Raw genomic sequence first — 25,657 nt, 5'->3', positions numbered from 1 at the left:
ATCAAGCTAATTTTTCAAAAGCACTGAAGACAGGATTTTTTCCAATTTCAACAAAAAACGAAGATTTTGTACGGTAAATATTTTTGTATCTAAACTGTCTTTTTATAACTTAAACAATTATTAAATATTGTTGCATGTAGATAATGTTGCTTTCCTTAAACAAAGTTTGATGATATTTGAGATATTGTGTCTCTTGTCAGTTTTTGTGAAAATCTTGTTTGTGGGATGGCCATATACAAAATTTTATTTCTTAACTTACAGATGGTATTTTTTTTCTTCTTTGTATATTTTGTTTCACACAATATATAGTTAGAAAATAGAAGAGGTTACCTTAGTTGTCTTGCATTAAAATGGCTGAAAAATGTTTACATGAAAAACATGTATTTTTGATTAACTGTGAAAATTTATGTGATGTTTCTAAGGTAACTGCACCCTTTATCCATAAAATGTCTAATTACTATAGTTTGTGCTTTTAATGTAAACTTTTTTCATTAAATTTATGTATTCTCATTGAAATGAAGTCATATCATAAATAAAACGGGTGACAATTCAGTAAGTAATAGCCATTTTTGCAAATATACCGCTGGTACCTGTAACAGAGGGTTAGCATACGAAATTGCTATGTTTTTGTAACTGCTGGTGAAAATTTCTTAATATTTCACATACAATCCTGTATTTGCACACAGATTTTAACAAGAGGATCATGATGACCCTGAATTACTCACCTGAGTAATATGAGCCACATGTTTAAAATGGCACACTGATGCTAAAATATTAGAAAGTAGGTCAGTAAGTCACATTCATGGTCACTGAAAGTCAGTTTTAAGATCGGTGTACAAAACTGTACATGTCAAGCAAATTTCAAGGCTGTAACTTAAAAAACAAGAAAGTAGGTCAGTATGTCAAGGTCACAGTCAAGTCACCCCTAATTGCTTGGGGTCATCAGGTAATTATAATTAAACAGTCTAGGAAATCTGATCTGATAAGATATGAAGTATATACTCCTATATAACTCATATAACAAGTGACCCCCAAGGCAGGGCCTCTTTTCACAACAGGGGCATAATTTGAACAAACCTGTTAGAGATCCACTAGGCAATGCTACATACCAAATATCAAATGCCTAGACCTTGAACTTTCAGACAAGAGGATTCTTTTTTTTTACTCTAAATAAGTCTGTTAAATTTGGGACCCCCAGGGCAGGGCCTTTATTCACCCTAGGGGCATAATTTGAACAATTTTGGTAGAGGACCACAAGGCAATGTTACATACTAAATATCAAAAGCTTAGGCCTTGCAGTTTCAGGCAAGAAGATTTTTAAAGTTTTTTCCTATGTTAGTCTATGTAAAACTTGTGTCCCCCGGGGCGGGGCCTCTTTTCACCCCAGGGGCACAATTTGAAAAATCTTCATAGAGGACCATTAGGTGATGTCACATACCAAATATCAAGGCTCTATGCCTTGAGGTTTTGGACAAGAAGATTTTTAAAGTTTTTCCTTTCGGTTACCATGGCAACCAGAGTTCTGCTTGGAATTCAATTCTTTGAACAATTTTGAAAGGTGGCCACCCAAGGACTATTTCTGTGAAGTTTGGTGTAATTCTGTCCAGTGGTTTTCAAGAAGATTTTTTTAGAAATTGTTGACGGCCGCACGCCGGACATTGAGTGGTCAAAAAAGCTCACCATGAGCCTTTGTCCCAGGTGAGCTAAAAATGTTATGATACAGAGGATATGGAGACTAGTCCAATAGGATCCCACTACCTTAATTCAGTTCAGTTTTAGAAAGTGTTTTAGGCAGTTAATATCCAAACCAATGAAGTCAATAAATATATGCAATTTCAGCTTAATGGGTTAAGCATTTTAAAGTTATTTTAAATTATATAGCTAAATTTGTCCCCTGTGCACACCAAAAAGTGTGACATTTTACATAAAGGCTCTTTTTCAACTGTGTTTTAATTTTTCTAACCAAGTTAAAATCTTATATCTTTGATTTTCTTATGTAACATAAACTCTGCACATTGAAGGTAAAATACTTTTTTTCATTTATATATAAACTTCATCTTATTCTAACCAATAAAAGTAAAAGTAAAGTGTTCTGTTTATTATAGTGTCACCCCTACTGAAAGGGCCAGCCACCTTTTCATAATCTTGATGCATGTCTATAGACCCAAACAATGATCCCTGTGTACCTTTTCAGTGACTTCTTTTATTCTTTAAATAAAATGTTGTTTTTTTATACTTTATTTTCCTGGAAAGGGAGATAAAAGCAGCTTTTAACCTCATATATAACGACTGTAAAACATTCACAAAGCAAAAGTTATGTCCCCTGTACACCCTTTTCTGACATTCATCAATCAGGGCTCCAGATAATTTTTTTGGCCTATGAGTATTAACTCATATTTTTTTTAATGAGTAAAATGGTAAAATCTGAAATTTGCTAGGAGTAATTTTACTCCTGAAAATTTGTAAATGTGAAAAAAAAGAAAACGGTTTTATAACATATTTATTAATTTGGTGTAACACCCATGAATTTATTTGTAGTTCAGTTTCAATTCAGCATTCAAGTTTTTGCTTTTTGTTCTCCCTTGGCTTACTTTGGCTTAAAACACTGCTACTGAATCCAATAGAATACTCAATATAGCTTTAAATGTTTCAATGATCGTTCTTGTTGGATTAAAGATGCGTAGAGTGTTTGTTCACTTTTTACAATCTTAGAAAGAGACATTTTGTTGTTTACTCCACACCGGAGGTTGACATTTTAAATCGACACTGCTTTAAAATACACTACCGTACCATCAATATTGTTTCCCAACTATTTGATTTACAAATGCATTGGGTATATAGTATAGTTTAACTTATAAAGTACCATTCAATGCGTGTGTACGTTCTGTGTGGGAGAATTAATGCTGACCGTGCTTTGTTACGTAAAGCCTTTAGATGATTCAGATTTTGTTTACGCTAGTAAAAAGTCATTGCAGGAGTTTCTGTAATTTCTTATACGTTTTTATACGCTTAAAAATGATCGCACATGCGTATATGCATTACTTCAAAGCGTAATTTACTCTAATACGCATCTTATCTGGAGCCCTGATCAATTATCTTGGCATTACTGTAAGATGTGATGGCAGTGTATATTCTTAGCAATGAGTACACAAAATTTAGGCATTACTTGTTAATTTAGTGTTATATCAGAAACACTGCCCAATTTGAAATTCATTGTCTGCATTTTTTCTGAAGTGGCTAATTTTCAAGTCAAAAGTGGAAACATCAATTTTATTGCTTCTTTAAACCCTTTAGGTAGTTCTGCACGTTTGATAAACCGGAGTGATGGCGTAATGTCATTTATCCGGAAAATGTAGAATAAAGCATGGATTCGGCATACAGATATGAAAATCATTTTATGAATTAATGACAACCAGTGAGTAAATTTATTAAAATGGCACTGTTACAATATTTCTTATGTCAAAATAGGATATTAAAACATATGACACGTTAAACAGTTCAAAATAATGTCTCAAAATTAGCATGAAATATTCGACAGTTCACTTCAAACTGACCTATACATTTTATTTAACAGCATTATAGGCCATATCTTTATTTACAACTGTGAGAAGTTTAATCAAAATCTACATTGTAGAAAAATTTCTATTTATGAAAATATTATGAAAGTTATGATTTTCCCATAGACTCCCATTATGAAAAATTGCTCGAGTTTAACAAAGTTTTACGTGCCAAACTGTTCTTTCCATATGGAGCCGAAACTGTTTCAAGTCACAAGATCACTGTGACATTGACCTACTGACCCCTAAAACAATAGTGATCATCTAATGACCCCAGGAAATCAGCCTACTAAGTTTGACTGTTGTGAGCATTCTCCAGTCATTAACCCCAAATAGTCTACTGACCGACCAACAGACAATGAGCAAAACAATATACCCACTCTTCTTCAAAAGGAGGCATAATACAAAGGGCAATCTTGCTTTCTTCAAGCAAACTTGCAGGGCTGTATTTCCCTACAGCAGCTAAACATCTACTAAGTTTTACTGAAATCCTTGACGCCATATCAGACACTATAATTTAATTTAAGAACAAAAGGTGATCACTCCCATCATTCTGAAACTTAAAATGTTGGTATTTCCATGTAGCAGTTAACATTTCTATTTTGTTTATTAATACTCAAAACCTGTTTATTAATTCTCAAAACCATGTTGTAGATATAGCTTCGGACAGATGAAGAGATGGATGGACAGACACATTACCAAAACTATATAATAGTTTATTGCCCCACTAAAATGGCCATAACTCATAAATCCTAATTCAGGGATTTTGTCACCAAAGATCAAAACTGATGTGATGTTTGATAATTATAAGGGCAGTATTTAAGAAGACATTATGAAATTGATAAGCTTGTCATAAAACTTACAATATTTGACCAAATTGACATTTACCTTTGGGACACATAACCCTAAACATACATGTGTCTGCCCCTTGCCAATAGGGACCTTTGTGTGATGATAATAGAGACAGTAGTGAGATCGAGAAGCTTGTCATAAAACTAAGTGATATCAAGAAACAAATATGTGAGATAAGATAACTTTGAATACCACTTTTTTAATGATTGATGCTCTCTTAATCGCAAGGATGCATAAATGTATATCACTATGATAATTTTTTTTTAAATAGGGATTTCAGCTGAACAGTGCCATACCCTAGCTCTGTGTAAACCTGGAATAACTGATATATGCAGATACGAGTCCACCATTTATCTTATACTATCTTGTTGTCCGCCTGCTTAATGAAATACACATGGGCAGCGTTAGTCTGCCATTCAGTAATGTATAATTTGCATTTGATCATCAGTATATTTTATCATTTTTTCACATGATTTCTTTTGATTTCGTAAGTTAATTAACAAAAGGGCCATGATGGCCCTATATCGCTCACCAGAGTTGATCTGGCCTACTGACCTAGTTCTTGACCCCACATGACCCAGTTTTGAACATGGCCTAGAGATCATAAAGACAAACATTCTGACCAAGTTTCATAAAAATAGTGTCAAAACTGTGACTAGTGTTCACAAGTTTTCCCTTTGATGTGACGGGTGACCTAGTTTTTGATCCCATATGACCCAGATTTGATCTTGACCTAGAGGTCATCAAGACAAACATTCTGATCACTTCTCAGGAGTTTCAAACTTAAACCGTGGACTCTAGAGTGTTCACAAGATTTTCCTTTGATCTGGCCTACTGACCTAGTTTTTGACCCAACATGACCAAGTTTCGAATTTGACCTAGAAATCATCAAGACAAACATTCTGACCAAGTTTCATAAATATTGGGTCACAACTTTGGCCTCTAGAGTGTTCATAAGCTTTTCCTTTCATTTGACCAGGTGACCTAGTTTTTGACCCCACATGACCCAGATTTGAACTTGACCTATAGATCATCAAGACAAACATTCTGACTAATTCTCATGAGTTTCAAACTTAAATTGTGGTCTCTAGAGTGTTAACAAGATTTTCCTTTGATCTGGCCTAATGACCTAGTTTTTGACCCCACATGACCAAGTTTCGATCTTGACCTAGAAATCATCAAGGTAAACATTCTGACCAAGTTTCATAAAGACTAAGACACAACTGTTGCCACTTGAGTGTTCACTTTTTTCCTTTCATTTGACCGAGTGACCTAGTTTTTGATCCCACATGACCGATTCGAACTTGACCTAGGGATCGTCAAGACAAACATTCTGACCAAGTATCATAAAGATTGAGTCACAGCTGTGGCCTCTAGAGTGTTCACAAGCTTTTCCTTTGATCTGGCCTACTGACCTAGTTTTTGACCCCACATAAACCAGATTCTATCTTGACCTAGAGATCATAAAGACAAACATTCTGACCAAGTTTCATGAAGATACAGTCATAAATGTGGCCTCTAGAGTGTTCACAAGGCAAATGTTGACGGACAACGCACGCCAGACAATGACCGGTCACAATAGCTCACCCTGAGCAGTGCTCTGGTGAGCTAAAAATAAACACTTGAGAAAGCTTAAAAAGAGACACCTAAAATTCAAGTCCAGGGAAAATCTAACAACTCTGCAAGGTCAGTGGCGGAGAACTAAAGCATCAAACTCATAACTCAAGTCTGAGAGTTGTGACATTTTATTTGCACAGATTTATTCAGCAATATCAAAGCTAATCAAATTACTTGTAATTTACCTGGAAACGGATGTCTGCTGACCATTTCACTGGGTAAACCGAGATCTCGTCCTATTGCACGTACTTCATCTTTGTGGAAATCTTTCAACGGTTCAACAACTCTACCCTACATAAAAAGAAGAGATATTAAATTGCATTATTTTGTTCTTCTATGTGGGTTTAGAGTCAAAACATAACTTAGGTCATACGAGCCACGCCATGAGAAAACTAACATAGTGCAAAGCAGTCAGGTCAGGATCCATGCTGTTCCCTTTCAAAGCCTATTGCAATTAAAGAAACTGTTAGCAAACAGCATGGATCCACACCAGACTGCATGGATGTGCAGACTGGTCTGGATCCATGCTGGTCACAAACACACTATGTTGGTTTTCTCATGGCGCGGCTCATATGGTGTCTTTTCCTGCTTTTGGTAATGGATAAAGACACCAAGTGCCCCTCCAGGCATTTTTTCAGACATGAGCAGTCACCTGGGTAGAACCACAATCTCTCTGTAAGCCAGGTGAATGGCTACCTCACATGAAGAACTCTGCACCTAAAGCAAGGTTCTGAACCCACACTGGTGAGGGACAAGTGATTCCAAGTCAGCAACCTTAACCATCCAGCCATACAGGCCATTCAAGAGTTTTTTCAACATTTAACCTATAATTTGTAAATACTTCTGTCTAACAAGAGCATGAATGCAGTCTTAGTGTTATTCACTTTAGGACACCAACCATTGACGAGGTTAGTTCACATGACTGCAAAGAACCTAAATCATCAAAAAGTTTCCAAAAGTGCCAGAATGCATACAAAGATGGTAAATAATTTCAACTGAAATCATAATTTTATTATTCAACCTAACAAGAGCTCATAGAACACGAAATGCCCCCTTGATGTATTCAGTAACTGCACAAGGAACAGAAATTATTTGGTCACTGTAACCTTGACCTTTGACCTACTGACCTCAAAATCAATAGGGATCATCCGCTGGTCATGATCAACATCCTATTAAGTTTTGTGATCCTAGGCCCAAGCATTCTCAAGTTGTAGTCCGGAAACTGTTTGTTCGGGGTCACTGTGTCCTTGACTTTTGACCTACTGATCTTAAAATCAATAGGGGTCATCTACTGGTCATGACCAACCTCCCTATCAACTTTCATGATCCTAGGCCTTAGTGTTCTTGAGTTATCATCCAGAAACCAATTGGTCTACAGACCGACCAACATACCGACCGACATCTGCAAAACAATATACCCCACCTTCTTCGAAGGAGGGCATAAATAAAAGCACTAGGAGTTGCTGCTTCTAACTAATTTGGGACCAAACTATCAAACTTTGTTACTGGTTGTTCTGTTTGTGTTCTGTTCTTTAAAAGCTTTCCTTGTAAAAACAAGTAAGTTTATTGCTTAAGGCAGTGAACATGTAATAACAACTGGTAAATTATGTCTTTTCTGTCTGAAGAATGTTGAATTGCAAAACAAAAATACGCAATCAACAGTGATATTGCAGAGTACCATTAGAGGACCACTACCTTCAGTAAAATGCCATTTTTAACTGTATTTAAATCATGTTAAGGCAGTCAGTAAACCTAACCAGTGTTACTCAGTAAACTACTGGTCTGTTCTCTGCAAGTTTTTTTTTTTTGTTTTTTTTCATTTTCGTAGGGTTTAACCTCTAGATGCCACATTGGTCAAATGGCAACTTTCCAACTTCTGACTGGGGAGCAAGACCCCATTCTCTTCAAATAGCTGAACACCAGAGGCACAGTAAACTAAACATCACTTCATGCATATTATTTTGAAAATCATCAGTTCTCACTGAATATTAGCCTTGCCAAGGAAACAAATGTGTGACCTCTAAATCCATGTCGTCTTCTGGTCTAGGTACTGCTCTAATTAGACAGGATAAGTTAGTATTTATTATTTCAAACAATTCCCTATTACCTGTTTTCTCAATTCTCGCACTAAATCTGTGTCATTATGATGTGTTTTTATTGCATCTGCTTTCCCGCTTGCCAATTCTGACGCGCTTTCAATGAGATCTGGTCGTAACGTACCCTGACCTAAATAAACCTCCTCTGGTCGTAAATTCAGCTCCTCTATTACTTCATTTGCAACCTGTAAAGTAAGACATCTGTTACATTGTTACTTCAAAAACTTACTGTAAACTCACTTAATTTCCTGGGCATGGAATTTTGTGGTTTTGGCCAAAATGGAAATTTCGTGGGAATATGAATTCGTGGATTTCAACTTTTGAACATAAAATGAACAGGAATTTTACTTGTTATGAACAGGAATTTTACTTGTTCATTGGGATTAAATTTCGTGGATTGACTCAACTATGAAATCCATGAAAGTTAGTCCCCCATGAATATCAATAATTTCACAGTATTCAAAACAGGTGCATGTTTAAAGATTAATCTGATAGACTACAATCCTCCTTTAACATATCATATACAGTGTATAAAGCCTTATTTAATAAAAGAAATGTAAACTGTTTGCTTTTCTTTGTTTGCTCTGGCCAGTTGCGTAACAGCAGTCAATTAACTTAACCGGTGTTCCTGGATTCTGTACCAGTACTAACTTGTTCCAAACAACTAACTCACAACTTCCCCACATGTAAATGAGCCGCGCCATGGGAAAACCAACATAGTGGCTTTGCGACCAGCCTGGATCCAGACCAGCCTGCACGTCCGCGCAGTCTGGTCAGGATCCATGCTGTTCACTAACAGTTTCTCTAATTCCAATAGGCTTTGATAGCAAACAGCATGGATCCTGACCAGACTGCCCTGATGCGCAGGCTGGTCTGGATCCATGCTGGTCGCAAAGCCACTATGTTGGTTTTCTCATGGCACAGCTCAAATAGAGTTGGAGGACGCATGATTTCAGACACAGTCACCCATCAAATCATCATGGAGAATATATGTCTTGTCTACAGATCAAACTCTCAACTTCTTGGTTCATAGTTTATGTACAACTTGCTGAGCAAACTGGGCACTATATCCATCGTTCAAAGTATTAGTTTTAGAACCGATTCTGACCACAGTGATTTTTACATAGATTACTTTACAAGTAGCTACAATGTGAAGCTATTTTTTAAATACACTGTACTACATTTGTACACACAAGCGGTATGACAGATTTTTTTAATATAATTCTTTTAAAGGTTTCAACAAACCTTCATGAAAGTATCTCCGATTATTTTCCTTTTCTCCTCTGGATCTACTGTTGTGTTGAGCGTGTTTGTTTTTCTCTTTTTGCCCTCACCTTTGCCTGTGATAAACGTTCTTCCACTATAAAACTGGTGTGCCGCCTTAATCACTGTAAATTGAAGTAGAGTCAAAATTGAATGAGTAATGTATATATTTTTCAATAAAACAAGATTGCATTTGAATAAGCTCGGAATCTGTTACTAGTTCAGTTATATACAACAAAAGTTCTTGTTATGTTAGAACCTGATGTTTTTGTTTCTTTGTTGTTTTTTTTTTTTTTTGGGAGGCGGGGCTATGAATGCTGGGTGGACTGGAAGAGGAATGGAATATACTGTTTGGTTAGGGGTATGGTGCCGAATTCCAGGAAACACAAAGCCCCCCCCCCCCCACCCCCCACTCCAAAAAAACTGTTGAAGTTGCAAAATAGAAACAAAACCATCAAACAGGTAACACTGCCATACCAGTAACTATAAATTAAAGGTTTCATTACGCTTATTTCACCATAAAGAGGCATAGATGAAAATTTTGATAACTCTTGTTACAGAATCTTCTGCAAGACTAGAATCAAAATAATCTCTATAATACTTCAATCATGTGGTAACTATCCACTTAGAATGCAGAAAGTTGGTATTAGCAGGCTGGTCACAGGTGATTCTGCCTCTGTGACCAGTGCAGACCAAGTGGTATTGCCCAAATTGAATGATGAAACAGTCCATTTTAGAAATTTAGCAGGCTAAAGGTTAATGAGAGTACCTTTGACATGGAGGCCAATTTTATTGAGAGATGTTTCCACATGTTCACTCTCGTGTTTCCTCATAAACCCATTGTCTATATGTAGAGCAATCACCTGATCATCTGGGAGAGCTTTATGTAACAGAGCTGCACACACTGTTGAATCCACTCCACCACTGAGCAACATCTACAAAACAACACAAAGATTGTTTACAAATGACTGAGAACTTATTAAACAAAGAAGACGAAGGCTCAGACCTTTAGAACAGGAGCGCCAGAATGTCACAATATATGCCCGTCACAGCAAATTTCTTTACACTAGCACCTGTATTTGCAAATGGAATTTTAATTTTGTGGTTGTTTAGTAATTATTGTAATAAGGGTGTAACAATATATCACAATTCCCTGTATCGCGATACCTTAGTCTGGCGATACGCATATCTTATCATAGACCTGTTCCACGATACAGAAACAATACAGTGAAAAGTAAAAACATTGAATGAAAATTTTCATAAAATCAGTGTTAAAGACAGTAACTAATCAACTGTATCATTTATAACAGTTTCTTTAACTTTAAAGCAAAATTTCAAGTACTTTCCAAGTGTAGGAACTTTGTTTTTTCTTTTTCATTTTGTCACATGAATGCTCAATGTGTATCGCAATATGTACTGTATCGTTGCATCTGTATCACAAATATTCAAGATAAGTATTGTATCATGAGACTAGCATATTGTTTCACTCATATATTGTAATTCTTTTGTTTTACTAAGTCCACAAAAAAACTCCTTACCAGGTATAGATACCTTAAAATACACCTAAAATTTGAAAGTAACATCTATGTTGTACCACAGAAAAGTCTAAAATCCAGTTTAAAGTAAAGTTGTGTGTAGTCTCCCTAATCCTTTCTTACCTGCTTCCTGCTTTGCTTAAGCAGTCAGGGGTGTAACTGTTTAAAGTTATCGCAGTTTATAACCCATTTGAGTTATTACTTATACTTTCATAACTTGTTTCAGTTATCATAAAATATTATAAAGCCCTCCTGTGCCAATTCCGTATTTTGAATGTGACTAATGCTATTATTACCTGAATCCTTGACGTTTTATCTTTCCAGCTCTGCAGTAAAAAATTTTACGCAAGGCTGATAAAGTTTTACGCAAGAGTTTTAAAGCTATAAAACTCTTAACATCCCATTATGCTTATCAGGTCATGATCAGACTAAAAGAGAATTTGATTAACCACAGTTTGCTACTAATTTCACTATAAAGGTCACTTTGTGAGAAGAGCAAAAAGACTTTTATTGAATAACTTACCCGAGTTAACTATATTTTATAACTAATACAGGTTATAAAATGCTTGAAAAAGTATCTGAAATAGGTTACATAACTTAAAACAGTTACACCCCTGACTGTTAAGCCAACAGCAGGTTTACTGGAGAATATTGGCAGAGGAAACCACATTTCCTTTTCCGGGTAGAACAACCAACCTTGCACAAGCCAGACTGATTGCTCCCTCTAAAAAAGGTTTTGATCTGGCAATACTTAAGACACACAGCATTGAGAGGCAAGTGGCACTTAGCCTCCATATTAAGTAGTAAATAAAATCCGAAACATCAACAATGAAACACAACCATGAACAATATGCTCCAACTCCGACGTACACATTTAAATCTTATCCGCAGCATATTTACCAGTATTTTATGATCTCCAGCTGTCTGTTTGATATATTCCAAACACTCAGACTCTCTAGAAGCCATTGTGTATGTAAAGTGACAGCCCGATAGTGTGAGAAAATTCTTCATTATCTGTTGGCCATTGGTTGATAAATCTACCTCTGGATGAAACTGTACACCATACAACTTCTTCTCTTCATTTGCTAGACCTGTGTTTCATCAGTATTTAATGTTTTATCTAAATATGACTGGTACCTAAATCAAGTGATATAGCATTCAAGTAAAGTGTCCATTTGAATCTAAAAATTTAACCAAGAAATCTCAGTTTTCTAAGAATAGAAAAGACCATAATTCTGACAAAATGCAAGTCAGAGTTATGGTTCTTAACCTACTTATTCAACTAATAATTTTAAACAAGTATGCAAAGCGTCAATGCCACTGCTCTAATAGATTTTGAGAAAAGCGGACCTTAACAAAAATCTTAACCAATGTTGACGATCAAGTGATGACAATACCATGTAGATTTTTTTTTAATGATGAAGTGCTACGAACGTGAGTGACTGTAACAAACCTGCTATCAAGTTGCCGGAGTGTGCAATTGGTTTAAAGCCTGGTGCCACCTTCTCTATACTGTCACCATGTGTTAGCAACACTTCCTGAGTCTTCTCTAAACCACTGAAAAATCGATAAAAACTAGATGCTTTTGAAAAAAGCGCCTGTCTCCCACAACTGCCCAATGAACAAGAGCTGTCCGTAAGACAGCCAAGCTCGACTATTCGAAATATTGTCCCAGAGGCAGGAAAATATTACCTAAAAAGGTTAAATATCAAAAGAGTTTTAAGTTCAAAAGGGGGAATAATTTGACCAAAATGCATATCAGTTATGGGACTTGCTGCTATCAACTAGTTTTATAACCCCTAAGGCACATGTGAAGTTTCAATTCAATATCTGCATTAGTTTTGGAGATAGAAACTCGCATGTAAAACTTTAACCAGAATTTTCAAAGTCCAAAAGGGGGCATAATTTGCCCAAAATACATGCCAGAGTTATGGAACTTGACCCAGTGAGGTTGGTAATTGATCTAGAAAAAGAAAAAATAAGTTTCAAATCTATATGCCTTTTAGAAATAGCTGTATGTACTTGCACGCAAAACTTTAACCAGAATTTTCTAAGTCCAAAAGGGGGCATAATTTGGCCAAAATGAAGGTCAGAGTTATGGGACTTGCTGCTATCAACTAGTTTTATAACTCCGAAGACACATGTGAAGTTTCAAATCAATATCTGCATTAGTTTTGGAGATAATAACTTGCATGTAAAACTTTAACCAAAATTTTCTAAGTCTAAAAGGGGGCATAATTTGCTCAAAATACATGTCAGAGTTATGGGTCTTGACCCAGTGAGGTTGGTAATTGATCTAGAAAAAGAAAAAATAAGTTTCAAATCTATATGCCTTTTAGAAATAGCTGTATGTACTTGCATGCAAAACTTTAACCAGAATTTTCTAAGTCCAAAAGGGGGCATAATTTGGCCAAAATGAAGGTCAGAGTTATGGGACTTGCTGCTATCAACTAGTTTTATAACCGCGAAGACACATGTGAAGTTTCAAATCAATATCTGCATTAGTTTTGGAGATAGTAACTTGCATGTAAAACTTTAACCAAAATTTTCTAAGTCCAAAAGGGGGCATAATTTGCTCAAAATACATGTCAGAGTTATGGGACTTGACCCAGAGAGGTTGGTAATTGACCTAGAAAAAGAAAAAATAAGTTTCAAAGCTATATGCCTTTAATTGATGGCTGTATGTACTTGCATGCAAAAACTTAACCAAGGTGTGACGCCGACGCCGACGCCAAGGTGAGTAGAATAGCTAGACTATTCTTCGAATAGTCGAGCTAAAAATGACTAGCTTCTCTGGATGGTCCAGATGACTGGATACAATTAGATGGTCTAGATGAATGGATCCAATCAGTAATTCAAGTGCCATAATTCAAAAGTGCCTAAGCGGATTTGACTAGTTATCGAACTTGGCCGAGGTCTTATGGTCAAACACATTTTGTTCAAGTTTGTTGAAGATCCGATGAGAAACGTTTGACTTAAGAGTGCGGACAAGCTTTGTGACAGAAAGACACACACACACACAGACACACACACAAACTGGAGTAAATCAATATGTCTCCCACACCACTGTGTGATGGGAGACATAATTACCAAGTATCATTTGAAGAATAACTATAAATTACCAAAACTTTATTTTGCAGAAATGTGATCTATTATTGTGATATTTGAAAGATTTAATATGCAATATGAAAGTAAGTGCCTATCAACTTTACAGAAGTTTGCTATAAGCTTGTTTGTTTTTCTGCACCCTTTTTCAACAATATTTCAGTGATGTAATGCCTGGCAGTTAACTTAACCAGGGTTTCTGGATTCTGTTCCAGTACTATCCTATTCTCCATTTAATAACTACCAACTTCCCCTCATGAATCAGAGGTGGATGACAAATGTATTCAGACTTAATGTCTTTTATCAGTCATCACCGAGAACATACACCTCACCTGGTGATCAAACTCACAACCCAATGATCCATAGATCTTGAGCTAAGGGGGCGAATGGTATGCTATTACATAATGTATATGTAGTTTACTGTTAGTATTAAAATCAGCCTGATCTAATTAAGAAAATGTTGGAAATTACAGAAATGTAACAAGAGGATCACTGACCCTAAAGCGCTCACCAGTGTACAAGGCATCAAGTGTGTTTGTATATAAGTAAGGAGCTAGGTTTCTTCTATGTTAGCTTATATTATATACATCACATTTTTTAACCTAGGGCAATAATATGAACAATTAAGGTAGACATTACAAATCTGATATCACACATCAAATACAAAGGCCTTAGCTATTATTGATTCAGAGAAGAAGATTTTCAAAGTTTCTTATATATAAGCCTATAGTACATGTAAGTATGTATCAGACATAAGGGTGTGGCCATTTTTTTGACATCAGGGCAATAATTTTGACAAGTATGGTAGAGAGTCAAACCATTATATCACATGCCAAATATCTAAGCTCAAGCGAAAAGGATTTTTGAAGTCTGTAGCTAAAAACCTATTTTTAACCAAAAAGACCTGTATATTCAATGAAATGGAACCATTTGAACAATTTTGAAAGAGAGCTACTCAGAGATTATTTGTGTAAAGTTTCATCAAAATTCATTCAGTGGTTTTGGAGATGTTGTTTAAAGAAATTGTTGATGAAAAGTGACCACGCCCTCTGGCTGCCATGTTTTTTGGCACTTCAGAAAAACTTGAACAGTATTTTGTAGAAAGTCACACAAGGACAATTTGTGTGAAATTATTTTAAAATCGGGCTAACAGTTTTATACAAGATTTTCTAATTTTCTACTATATGCATAAAAGGAAAGTTACCACGCCCCCTGGCAGCCAGGTTTTTGATGAATCGGAATAATTTAAACAATCTAGGAATAGGGTCACAAAAGAACCATTTGTGTAAAGTTATTTTAAAATTGGGCTAGCAGTTTCACACAAGAAGATTTTTGAAGTTTCCACTATATACATATAGGGAAAAGTGACCACGCCCTCCGGCAGCAATGTTTTTTGACGATTCAGAACAATTTGAACAGTCTTGGTAGAGGGTGACACAAGGACCATTTGTGTAAAATTTTTCTAAAATGGGGCCAGCAGTTTCACATAAGATTTTTAATGTTTCCACTATATACATATAGGGAAAAGTGACCCTCTGGCGGCCATGTTTTTTGACAAATCAAAATAATTTGAACAATCTTGGTAGAGGGTCACACGAGAACCATTTGTATAAAATTATTTTAAAATCGTCCCAGCAGTTTCACACAAGAAGATTTTTTTAAAATTCCACTAAATACATATAGGAAAAAGTGACTAAGCCCTCTGTCGGCCATGTTTTTTGACAAATCGGTATAATTTGAACAATCTTGGTAGAGGGTGACATAAGGACCATTTGTGTGAAATTATTTCAAAATTGCACCATCAGTTTAGGAGATGTTGTTTGAAGATTTTTCTATTTTTAGCTCTGGAGGCCTCTTTGTGCAACCAAGCGGAACCGTTTGAATAACTTTTATAGAGGACCATCCACGCCAGGTTTCATCAAAATCCCTTCAGTGGTTTTGGAGATGTCTTTTAAATACAATTGTTGATGACGAATGGATGAACGGACACAGCCTGATCACAATAACTCACCATGAGCATTGCTCAGGTGTGCTAAAAAGTTAGCTAAAGAATCTCTGAACATGCAAGCATAACATTTTATCCATTCTGCTAAACTCCTGTTATAATACCAATCTTTTCAGATATATAATATAAGTGGTCTGGCAGAAAGTTTATAATTACCTGAAAAGAGGAGAAGTTGTGTCTATGTCAATATTAAATTGACCATCTTCCCTGGTTTCTTTTTTCTCCACTGTTCCATCAAATGTTACATTTAACATCTGGAAAGAAAGACGTTTGCAACATGTAACAAGACATTTCATTTACCTTAAACCAGTAGCAAAATATAAATTTTTCAAAATTTCACAATGTTTTTAAGTAATTTTTCTAAAGTAATTTGTTTTGTTGTTGTTTTTCTCAAGTGTTTTGTTGTTTTTTAACGTCACACCAACACAATTTATAGATCATATGATAACTTTCCAGCTTTTAATAGTAGATGAAGTCCCCCTGATGTCCCTCTGGGCACTATTTCATTACGAGCGAGCACCTAGGTTGAACTACCAACCTCCTGTGAGCTAGCTGGAAGGCTTCCTCACATGCAAGATGTCTACACCCCAAGCCAAGTTTCAAACACGCAACAATGATTCAAAGTCAGTAACCTTAACCAGTGCACCATGGAGGCCCTTTTTATAAGTGTAGCAACTATTCAATACCTGGAACCCACAAGCAAATATTTCAATTCAAGCTCAATTAAGGAACCTACCCCTCCCATCCCCAATTGTAGGCACATCACATGTAAAAGCTAGTTATTTAATGATTGATTTTCTAACACATATCACAGTGAGAAAGCAAGCATGCTTACCTGTAGACCATAGCATATACCTAGGACAGGTATACTGATACTGAAAATGTCTGGGTCAAATCTCGGAGCATCTTTGTCATTTACCGAGCTGGGACCACCAGATATGATTATGGCTCTATAAATATTAAACAATCCTACATTGTATGATTCAAAAAACCTGATTAAAATAACAGAACTTATTCAACATAAAAACAATGGAAAACTGAAGATTTTACACAAACTATGCAGTACTTTCAGCAGCAAGTATTAACAATGACAAGTCATCAAATGCAAAAACTACCCTAGGATATTCAATGGAAAACTATAATGGCACCTCATTAATAACTGTAAGAAATAAAAAAAATAAGTTATCTAAAGGACTTATGCTTGTCGTTTAAATTGATTTATTTTAACTTGTGTGGAAGGCTTGAAACTTATCTGAATCACTCTCAAGTCCACTTCCAAGAAAAACTGTCTTGTAAGATGGCATGGTCGTGACCCTAATGGGGCTGAAACCAACGACCTCTGGGTCAACTGGCCGATACCACAACCAACAGAGCACCACTTCCCTTCATGCTAAGCTTTTCATAAAATTATATAGTCCAATAGAGATTTACTTTGTATGGATTGTAATAACATGTGAAAATCTTGGAATAAAAATCAAACACAAATAAATTGCATAGGAAGTGGTCCTGCAAAATATGGCATCAAAATGTTATCTTAAGAATACTTACTTGAATTTTTTCTCCTTCAGACAGAATGCTGGTGTATCTAAGGGAAGTATCTCTGTCTCAACATTCAACTCTCTCACACGACGATCTATCACCTGATAATATCATTAAAATGCTGTATTTTTCTATAAACTTGTTATAAAAATTATTTAAATGTTGTAAAACTTGAACCAACTCTAGCAAGTTGAATTATTTCTGATTCAAACTCTTAATTCAAGACCAGGAGAAATCCTAATACAGATATTTAAAATAATAATAACTAGAACTATCTACTACCAAAATAATGAAATATTGTCTACTAACAAAATAATGAAGCATTATCACCAACACTGTATTACTGTAACACTGAAATTTATAAAACAAGAGCACCGCCTTGTTGGTGCAGACGCTCATCTGATTTTTTTGTCTCTGTATAATAGAAATATTGTCATATTCATGATTTTCTAAGTCCAAAAGGGACCATAATTCTTGCAAAAAAGCAATGTAGAGTTATGGTACTTGCTGTGCAGTCAGCTTTCAATGGCGAATAACTGTTTTTAAAGCAATAGCTTTGACCATTGAAGAGGAAAGTTGACCTAAACGCAAAACTTAACCAAGAAATCTGATCAATATTTTGTTAAGTCCAAAAGGGGCCATAATTCTTGCAAAAAGCAGGATGGAGCTATGTTTCTTGCTGTACAGAGTCAGCTTTTGATGGTGAACAAGTGTTGCATGTTTTAAAGCAATAGCTTTGATAGTTTAGGAGAAAAGCTGACCTAAACACAAAACTTAACCAAGAAATCTGATTTTCTAAGCAATAGCTTTGATAGTTTAGCAGGTGTGGCGAAATCTGATTTTGACTTGCTTGTCCGTTTTTTTGCTATTTTGTACTTGTGGGTATGATTGTTATATAGTAAATTCTGGTCAAATTTCCCTTGTCTGTACAAGCTTTGGGACAACCTGGGCAATACGGACAATTGAATTTGCCAGCCCTGGTTTAGGAGAAAAGCTGACCTAAACATAAAACTTAACCAGGCAACGCCGACGCCGATGCTGATGCCGATCAAGAGATGACAATAACCCATCATTTTTTTTTCAAAAAAACAGATGAGCTAAAAAACAGAACACTTCTATCTTTGTTTTATAGTTGATAGTTGGCCCTTTCTATTCAAAGGAAATAGGTTTATTAAAAGTCTTCTTTTTTGTCTGTAGGATCATAATTACTAGATTATTTAGTAGAAACAATGTTGGATTTGTTACAGAGATCTGTTGTCAAGTCAACGCAGGTTCAAATTCCGGCTAGCTGAAGGTTGCAAGTATGATTTTCTCATTCATCCGCAACCTCTGATTCATGTGGACAAGTTGTCACTTACTTGTTGTGAATAAGTATATACTAGTATGGGATTGACTGTCATATATATAACTAATTATTGAAGAAAATCAGTGTAATTCTGGTAGCCTTAACAAAACAAACAAATCATCCTACCATACCTACCTTGCCATACTGTGCCCCAGCATCTAGGATGACAACTTTCTCGTCACCATGGACACCATTACCATTCACCTCTATCTTTTCATCTGCACTCATCTGTGTTTCTCTCAACTGAAACAAACATTATACAGTAACAGTACATCTTCACCTTTGGTAACTAAATACTTCTCAGGGGTGTGGAATTCCTTTGCCCAACTTATCTGACTTGGGACTTTTTGCCAACGGACAAGTGTATTTTTTCATTCCAATTGTCCTCAGACAAGTCTACGTTTTCAGGTATAAATTGAGAAAAAGGAAGGATAATTTAGTTACACTGTTGCTTAAGTTTATAATTAATTTTTTATTATGGAGGTGCTAAAATAAATGTACAAAATCCATGTTTTACCTGCTGGGGGCCACTGGATTGCTGCAGTTTTTGGAGAAACATTGCACTTGCATCTAAATTTAGGCCAAAATATTACGGTTCTGGTAACTTGTTGAAACAAGAGGACCATGATGGTCCTGAATTGCTCACCTCTTCCCACATGACCCAGTTTTGAGCATGACGTCGTTTTTTCTATTATTTGACATAGTGACCTAGTTTTTGAGCTCATGTGACCCAGTTTTGAACTTGACCTAGATATTATCAAGATAAAAATTCTGACCAATTTTCATGAAGATCCATTGAAAAATATGGTCTCTAGAGAGGTCACAAGGTTTTTCTATTATTTGACCTATTGACCTAGTTTTCGAAGGTACGTGACCCTGTTTGAACTTTACCTAGATATCATCAAGGTGAACATTCTCACTAATTTTCATGAAGATCTCATGAAAAATATGGCCTCTAGAGAGGTCACAAGGTTTTTCTATTTTTATACCTACTGGCCAAGTTTTTGACCGCACGTAACCCAGTTTCGAAAATGATCTAGATATCATCAAGGTGAACAATCAGATCAATTTTCATGAAGATCCACTGAAAAATATGGCCTCTAGAGAGGTCAAAAGATTTTAATAATTTTAGACCAACTGACCTAGTTGTTGACCGCAGTTGACCCAGTTTCAAATTTGACCTAGATATCATCAAGATGAACATTCAGACCAACTTTCATACAGATCCCATGAAAAGTATGGCCTCTAGAGAGGTCACAAGGTTTTTTTATTATTTGACCTACTGACCTAGTTTTTTATGGCATGTGACCCAGTTTCAAACTTGACCTAGATATCATCAAGGTGAACATTCTGACCAATTTTCATGAAGATCCATTCAAGGGTATGGCCTCTAGAGAGGTCACAACGTTTTTTCATTATTTGACCTACTGACCTACTTTTTGAAGGCACGTGACCCACTTTCGAACTTGACCTAGATATCATCAAGATGAACATTCTGATTAATTTTTATGGAGATCCATTCACAAGTATGGCCTCTGGAGAGGTCACAAGGTTTTTCTATTATTTGACCTACAGACCAAGTTTTTGACGGCACGTGACCCATTTTCGAATTTGACCTAGATATCATCAAGATAACATTCAGACCAACTTTCATACAGATGTCATGAAAAATATGGCCTCTAGAGAGGTCACAAGGTTTTTCTATTATTTGACCTACTGACCTAGTTTTTGAAGGCACGTGACCCACTTTCGAACTTGAACTTGATATCATCAAGGTGAACGTTCTGACCAATTTTCATGAAGATCTTATGAAATATATGGCCTCTAGAGAGGTGACAAGGTTTTTCTATTTTTAGACCTACTGACCTAGTTTTTGAAGGCACGTGACCCAGTTTCAAACTTGACCTAGATATCATCAAGGTGAACATTCTGACCATTTTTCATGAAGATCTTGTGAAATATATGGCCTCTAGAGAGGTCACAATGTTTTTCTATTTTTAGACCTACTGACCTAGTTTTTGAAGGCACGTGACACAGTTTCGAACTTGACCTAGATATCATCAAGATGAACATTCTGACCAACTTTCATAAAGATCCCACAAAAAATGTGACCTCTAGAGTGGTCACAAGTAAAAGTTTACGGACAGACGGATGGCCGACGCTGTGTGATCACAAAAGCTCACCTTGTCACTATGTGACAGGTGAGCTAAAAAATTAGGGTAGGATGGAAAAATCATTCTTTAATTGGCCGAGTACAATCGCCTCTGGTATAACTAGTAATCTGATTCGCTTTCACACTTCTCTGTAAAATTTCGCAAGTACCTGAAGTAGACGGAGCTTGAATTATGTAACGGCGTGTAGTCAAAGTATATAAGTTGACGTAAGCAATTGGCGAGTGCGGATCAAAAGAAAAATTGGGCAACTTAGATAATGCTATGAGGGTAACTGGGTCTGAATTGGAATTTCAGTTAAACATTTGAAAGCCGATACTCAATTTTCACTTGTCCACGGACAAGCAAAATGTACAACGCGGGCAACTAAGACAATTGATTTTGCCGGCCCTGCGTTGTCTGCAATATTTTGCCTGCCATTACAGTTGTGACCTGAACAGGGTACTTTTCATTTTGAAAACAAACAGGCCTTATGGAATCATTATTTATTGATCTTTACAGTGAATTTAAACCTTCTAACAGGGTTTTTTTACCAAGAGGGGAAAGGGGCCCAGGCCTGTGATTTTGGAAAAAAAAATATAGCTCGGTATTTGGGCAAAGGGGAAAAAAAAACGGACGTAAAGTCAATTTTGGGGGAAAACTGCATGATTTAAAAGAAATTTTCAGAGTGGAAGGGGCCTGTTAACGGCCCCTATTATAGAAGGGAAAACCTGTCTAAGGTAAGTTCTATGAACTTTGATGAAAATGGTTACATTCATAATTCAATAAATTTGATAAATATACAAAATCATGAAAATGTTGATCTTGATTTTCAAAGATAACCATGTACGTGCTATTAACTTTGCATGACATCATCCGTTTCTCTTTATCCGAGTCAGTGCACAGATGTTGTGGTTAGGTAACCAAATGGGGTTATGCCATAACTTTAACATGTTTAATGGATGCGACCATCAGAAAATAAAAATAGCATCAGTTAAGTTATGGTAGCCAGAACTAAAATCTTGTTTGATATTTCATTTGCAACAAAAAGGTTTAAATTATCCACAATAATTAATTATATATGGAAAAAGGAGGTCCAGGATTAATTGTCAAGGGGTACAGATTCGTACCTCTAGAATCAGATTCCAGCAGTACGAATCCGTAAAGGTAAAGGTAAATTTTTTTTACTGTTGCTTTGTTAAACAATTAACATAAGCTCTGTACAGCTTTTTACTAATAATTTGAGCGATCCTATTTTAAGAACAGTTAAAACCAATTATACCTTACACCCAGCAAATTATTTGCTGGTACCCATTTACTGCTGGGTCGACTGAGGCAATCATGATAAAGTGCCTTGCCCAACACACCGCAATGGGAGTAGCCAGAACTCGAACCAGGGGCCTTCACTTCCATAGGAAAGCGTCTTAGCCCTCTCGACCACTGCAGGGTTCTCACTAGCAATTTCAAGTTGCAGTCCTGGGACTCCCAAAGCTGAAAAAGTTGCAGTCCCAACTACTGACTAGACTGACAGACAGACTTAAACGTTTCGTCAAAACACAGGCCTCTATTGTACTGTCAAATTAAATGTAGACCGACAGACATTTTGTAATCACAATTCTTCACCCAAATATTGTTAAGGTGAGATACATGCCTGTCATACTATTTTGTGTTATCGATCCGTTATTTTGGGTTACGATATATTAATGGTGGCAACTACAGGCCCAATTTTTTCTTAAAAGAGTATGTTATTATTTCATATTAACTATTTTGCATTTTTCCCTTCATTTTCATTGTTTCTTTTTTAATTTTTCTTTTCTCTTTTTTTATCTATTTTTTCCTTCTTTTCTTCTTTTTTAATGATTTTTTCCTTCATTTTTGGGGTGTCTTTTTTTAACATTTGACTACAGATTTTTAACAGCTAGCTGTTACTCTGTTTATACACTCGGTAGCGAGTGCCGCCATTAATATATCTTTAACCCTAAATGGAGGATCATTAACACGATATGACAGGCATGGAAAAATCGCTATTTTAAGTTAGTGATGAAACGATGATCGAGTTAAATCGAATAATCGTCGCCGGCAGCCGCAGGTCGCCGACTATCGATGTTGGAGTTCTGAAATCGATGTCGCTAGCGCTTTTCGCGCAATTGATCCCTTTCCGTTCATTCCATATATCCGTAATTTTCATACATTTCGTTAATTAAACCGCAAGGGACGTCACTCTCGCACGTAAAATGGCAGAAAAAAGTGTCCATGAAAAGTTCGGTCGACTGTGTGCAGGGCCCTCGTTTGCCGATTTTTGGGGCCGAAATTCGGCCCCGTTCCCCCCTCGAAATAGTATGCTTTTTTCCCCCGAAGTATAGAAAAATTCCCCCTCGAAAGAAAAAAAAATCAAGCAAAAAATCGATACCCGATAGTCTTAGGAGCGTCTCGTAACTTAATGAGCCTGATAAAGTTTTACTCCTTCCTCTTATCAGTCATTTTCTACAGTAAAACTATATCCACGATAAACACGTGTATTCAAAATAAACACACGCGGTCATGCCCTCCTGCCTTTGATCTTCTGCTAAATTCCCGCTCTTTATCATGCGGACATGCCACGCTGATTTTTCTTTATCAGCAAGTTACGTCACGGCGAGTGAACATAGGTAATGAGAATCAATGAAGTGTTAACATTAATTGATAAAGCGGTACCCGTATTGAGCCTGCATACTGTCAAAAAGGCGCCAATTATTAAATTATCGTAATTAAGCGACCAGCTGATTACCGAGATTTCTTCATGCAAACTTTAAATAAGCTCATTGTTTAATGATTGTACCTTTATATCAACCAGAAAATCCACAAATTTAAATGGATTTGGAAAGTAAAAATAAGTTTAGAATGTCCGTTTACGATTCTAATTACACCCGATGACATATGCAATTTTTCCAAAATTCACTAAAAAAACTTGACACACAATGCAATTTTTAATGAAAAGTAGCATCATTATTTGAGGAACTATCTCTGGTTTACCTTAGTGGACCAAGTTTACTGGCAAAAACAACATTTCAGAGGACATTCCAAAAGTGTACCAGTATCCGGATAGTACGTTTTTGGATACATTTTTACAGTGTTTTAGCACTTTTCTGCTAACAAACAAAAATATTGAAGAAAAACCTCATCAAATTAAAATGAATTTTGATAAAAATTTATTTACAATATCAGATTATATGACCTGAAACAGAAATTATTATTATGTTATTATGATGTAACATGTTCTTGGTTTTAGTAGCTATTAATTACTTAGTATTACTTTATAAGAAAATATAGTCAATTGTATCGATGTGTTGGGGCAGGACTCTTGTATTTTGAAAAAGGACCCTTCAAAATTTTGACCCAGGGGTCCTGGGACTCTTGGGTTTCCAGGTCTAGTGGAACCCCTGGTTTTACTGATCCGTATAATACACACGTTTTTCAGTTCCCGGGATGCGTTTATGCAAAGTTACTTAACTTTGAAAATAAAATGTCGCATAATGCACATCATACCGTAAAAAGATCACGGATGCAACAGGGGCGAAATGCGCAAAAAAGATTTGCTTTTTAAGCAGCATGCTCTCAAAAAAACAAACTACTGTCACAGACACCACTATTTCATCAGGACCAGACATGCACAATCAGGTAGATACGATGAAGGGAAGCCCTGCTCCGGCTGCTGCTGAGACAATGTCCGTGGATACTGCTAGTGCTACCGATAATGACGACATGTGAACCTCGCTTGGATATCACATAACTGATTTAATAAAAGAGAATAAAAGTTGCCTGTTTTTAATAGATTATGTTCTGTACAATACTTCAGATATATTCACATTAGTTTGATATTTGTAATATTCAATTGACCTTAATTTCATATCTCCAGAATGAATTCCCCCCTCCCTTGAAAACGACGCGAAATTCCCCCATCCAAGGGCCCCGGCCCCAATCCCCCAAAATGTAGAGAGGGCCCTGGTGTGGGCTTATTTTGGCTTCGAAAAAACAAAACAAGGACCACCTATTAAAGAAACCTCAACATGCAATCTGTTATTTGCAAACTCTGCCGAAAATCATATGTGAACAAAGGTATGTTTTCGTACCCAAACTATTCGAACTCTTCCTAATTCGTATGGACTTTGTGAATTATTTAACAATGATCCCGATGTACCTCTCTGTGTCTGTCAATTTGTCAACCTTATTTTGAAATAGTCTTGAACTGTCTTGTTTTATATTTATCTTATCAAGCCAACGAGATTGAGATTAAATTAATCAATTTTATACTTATAGAAATTTATAGTTAAAAGTAAAAATGCATTCCCTAAATACATTAAATGTATTCACCATGATCACTTGACACTTGTTATTGGTTTAATTTACTTATCAAGAAAAGTATTTACGAGTACAATTTTAATAAACATCCCTAGTCCCAAGTAATGATAAAAGCATAGTATATTTTTGTTTTATGAAATTATCTGAAATGTATTGCCTAAGTGGAATCTATAATAAGAGTATAATTATAGGTAAGTCTGAATGCTTTTACTTTCGATTATATAATCGATTGTGAATCGAAATAGCTGTTCAGAT

The 25,657-nt window shown here is 36.0% G+C and overlaps 1 protein-coding gene across 1 annotated transcript in view; it reads right to left on the bottom strand.

The window, feature by feature from the left end:
- LOC123526466 (GMP synthase [glutamine-hydrolyzing]-like) overlaps positions 1–25,657 on the bottom strand; it is a 49,734-nt gene that overhangs the window by 22,675 nt on the left and 1,402 nt on the right. The window contains exons 2-11 of the mRNA XM_045305628.2: positions 19,050–19,157; positions 17,579–17,670; positions 16,866–16,980; positions 16,187–16,284; positions 12,374–12,477; positions 11,821–12,011; positions 10,155–10,320; positions 9,368–9,510; positions 8,134–8,307; positions 6,212–6,317 (exon numbers count right to left, since the gene is read on the bottom strand). Coding sequence (XP_045161563.1) covers positions 6,212–6,317; positions 8,134–8,307; positions 9,368–9,510; positions 10,155–10,320; positions 11,821–12,011; positions 12,374–12,477; positions 16,187–16,284; positions 16,866–16,980; positions 17,579–17,670; positions 19,050–19,142 — 1,282 coding nt within the window. The 5' untranslated portion in view covers positions 19,143–19,157. The remainder of the gene's footprint in view (positions 1–6,211; positions 6,318–8,133; positions 8,308–9,367; positions 9,511–10,154; positions 10,321–11,820; positions 12,012–12,373; positions 12,478–16,186; positions 16,285–16,865; positions 16,981–17,578; positions 17,671–19,049; positions 19,158–25,657) is intronic.

This window comes from Mercenaria mercenaria, chromosome 14, assembly GCF_021730395.1.
Source record: "Mercenaria mercenaria strain notata chromosome 14, MADL_Memer_1, whole genome shotgun sequence".
Lineage (NCBI taxonomy): Eukaryota > Metazoa > Mollusca > Bivalvia > Venerida > Veneridae > Mercenaria > Mercenaria mercenaria.
This window is presented reverse-complemented; position numbering and strand designations above follow the sequence as displayed.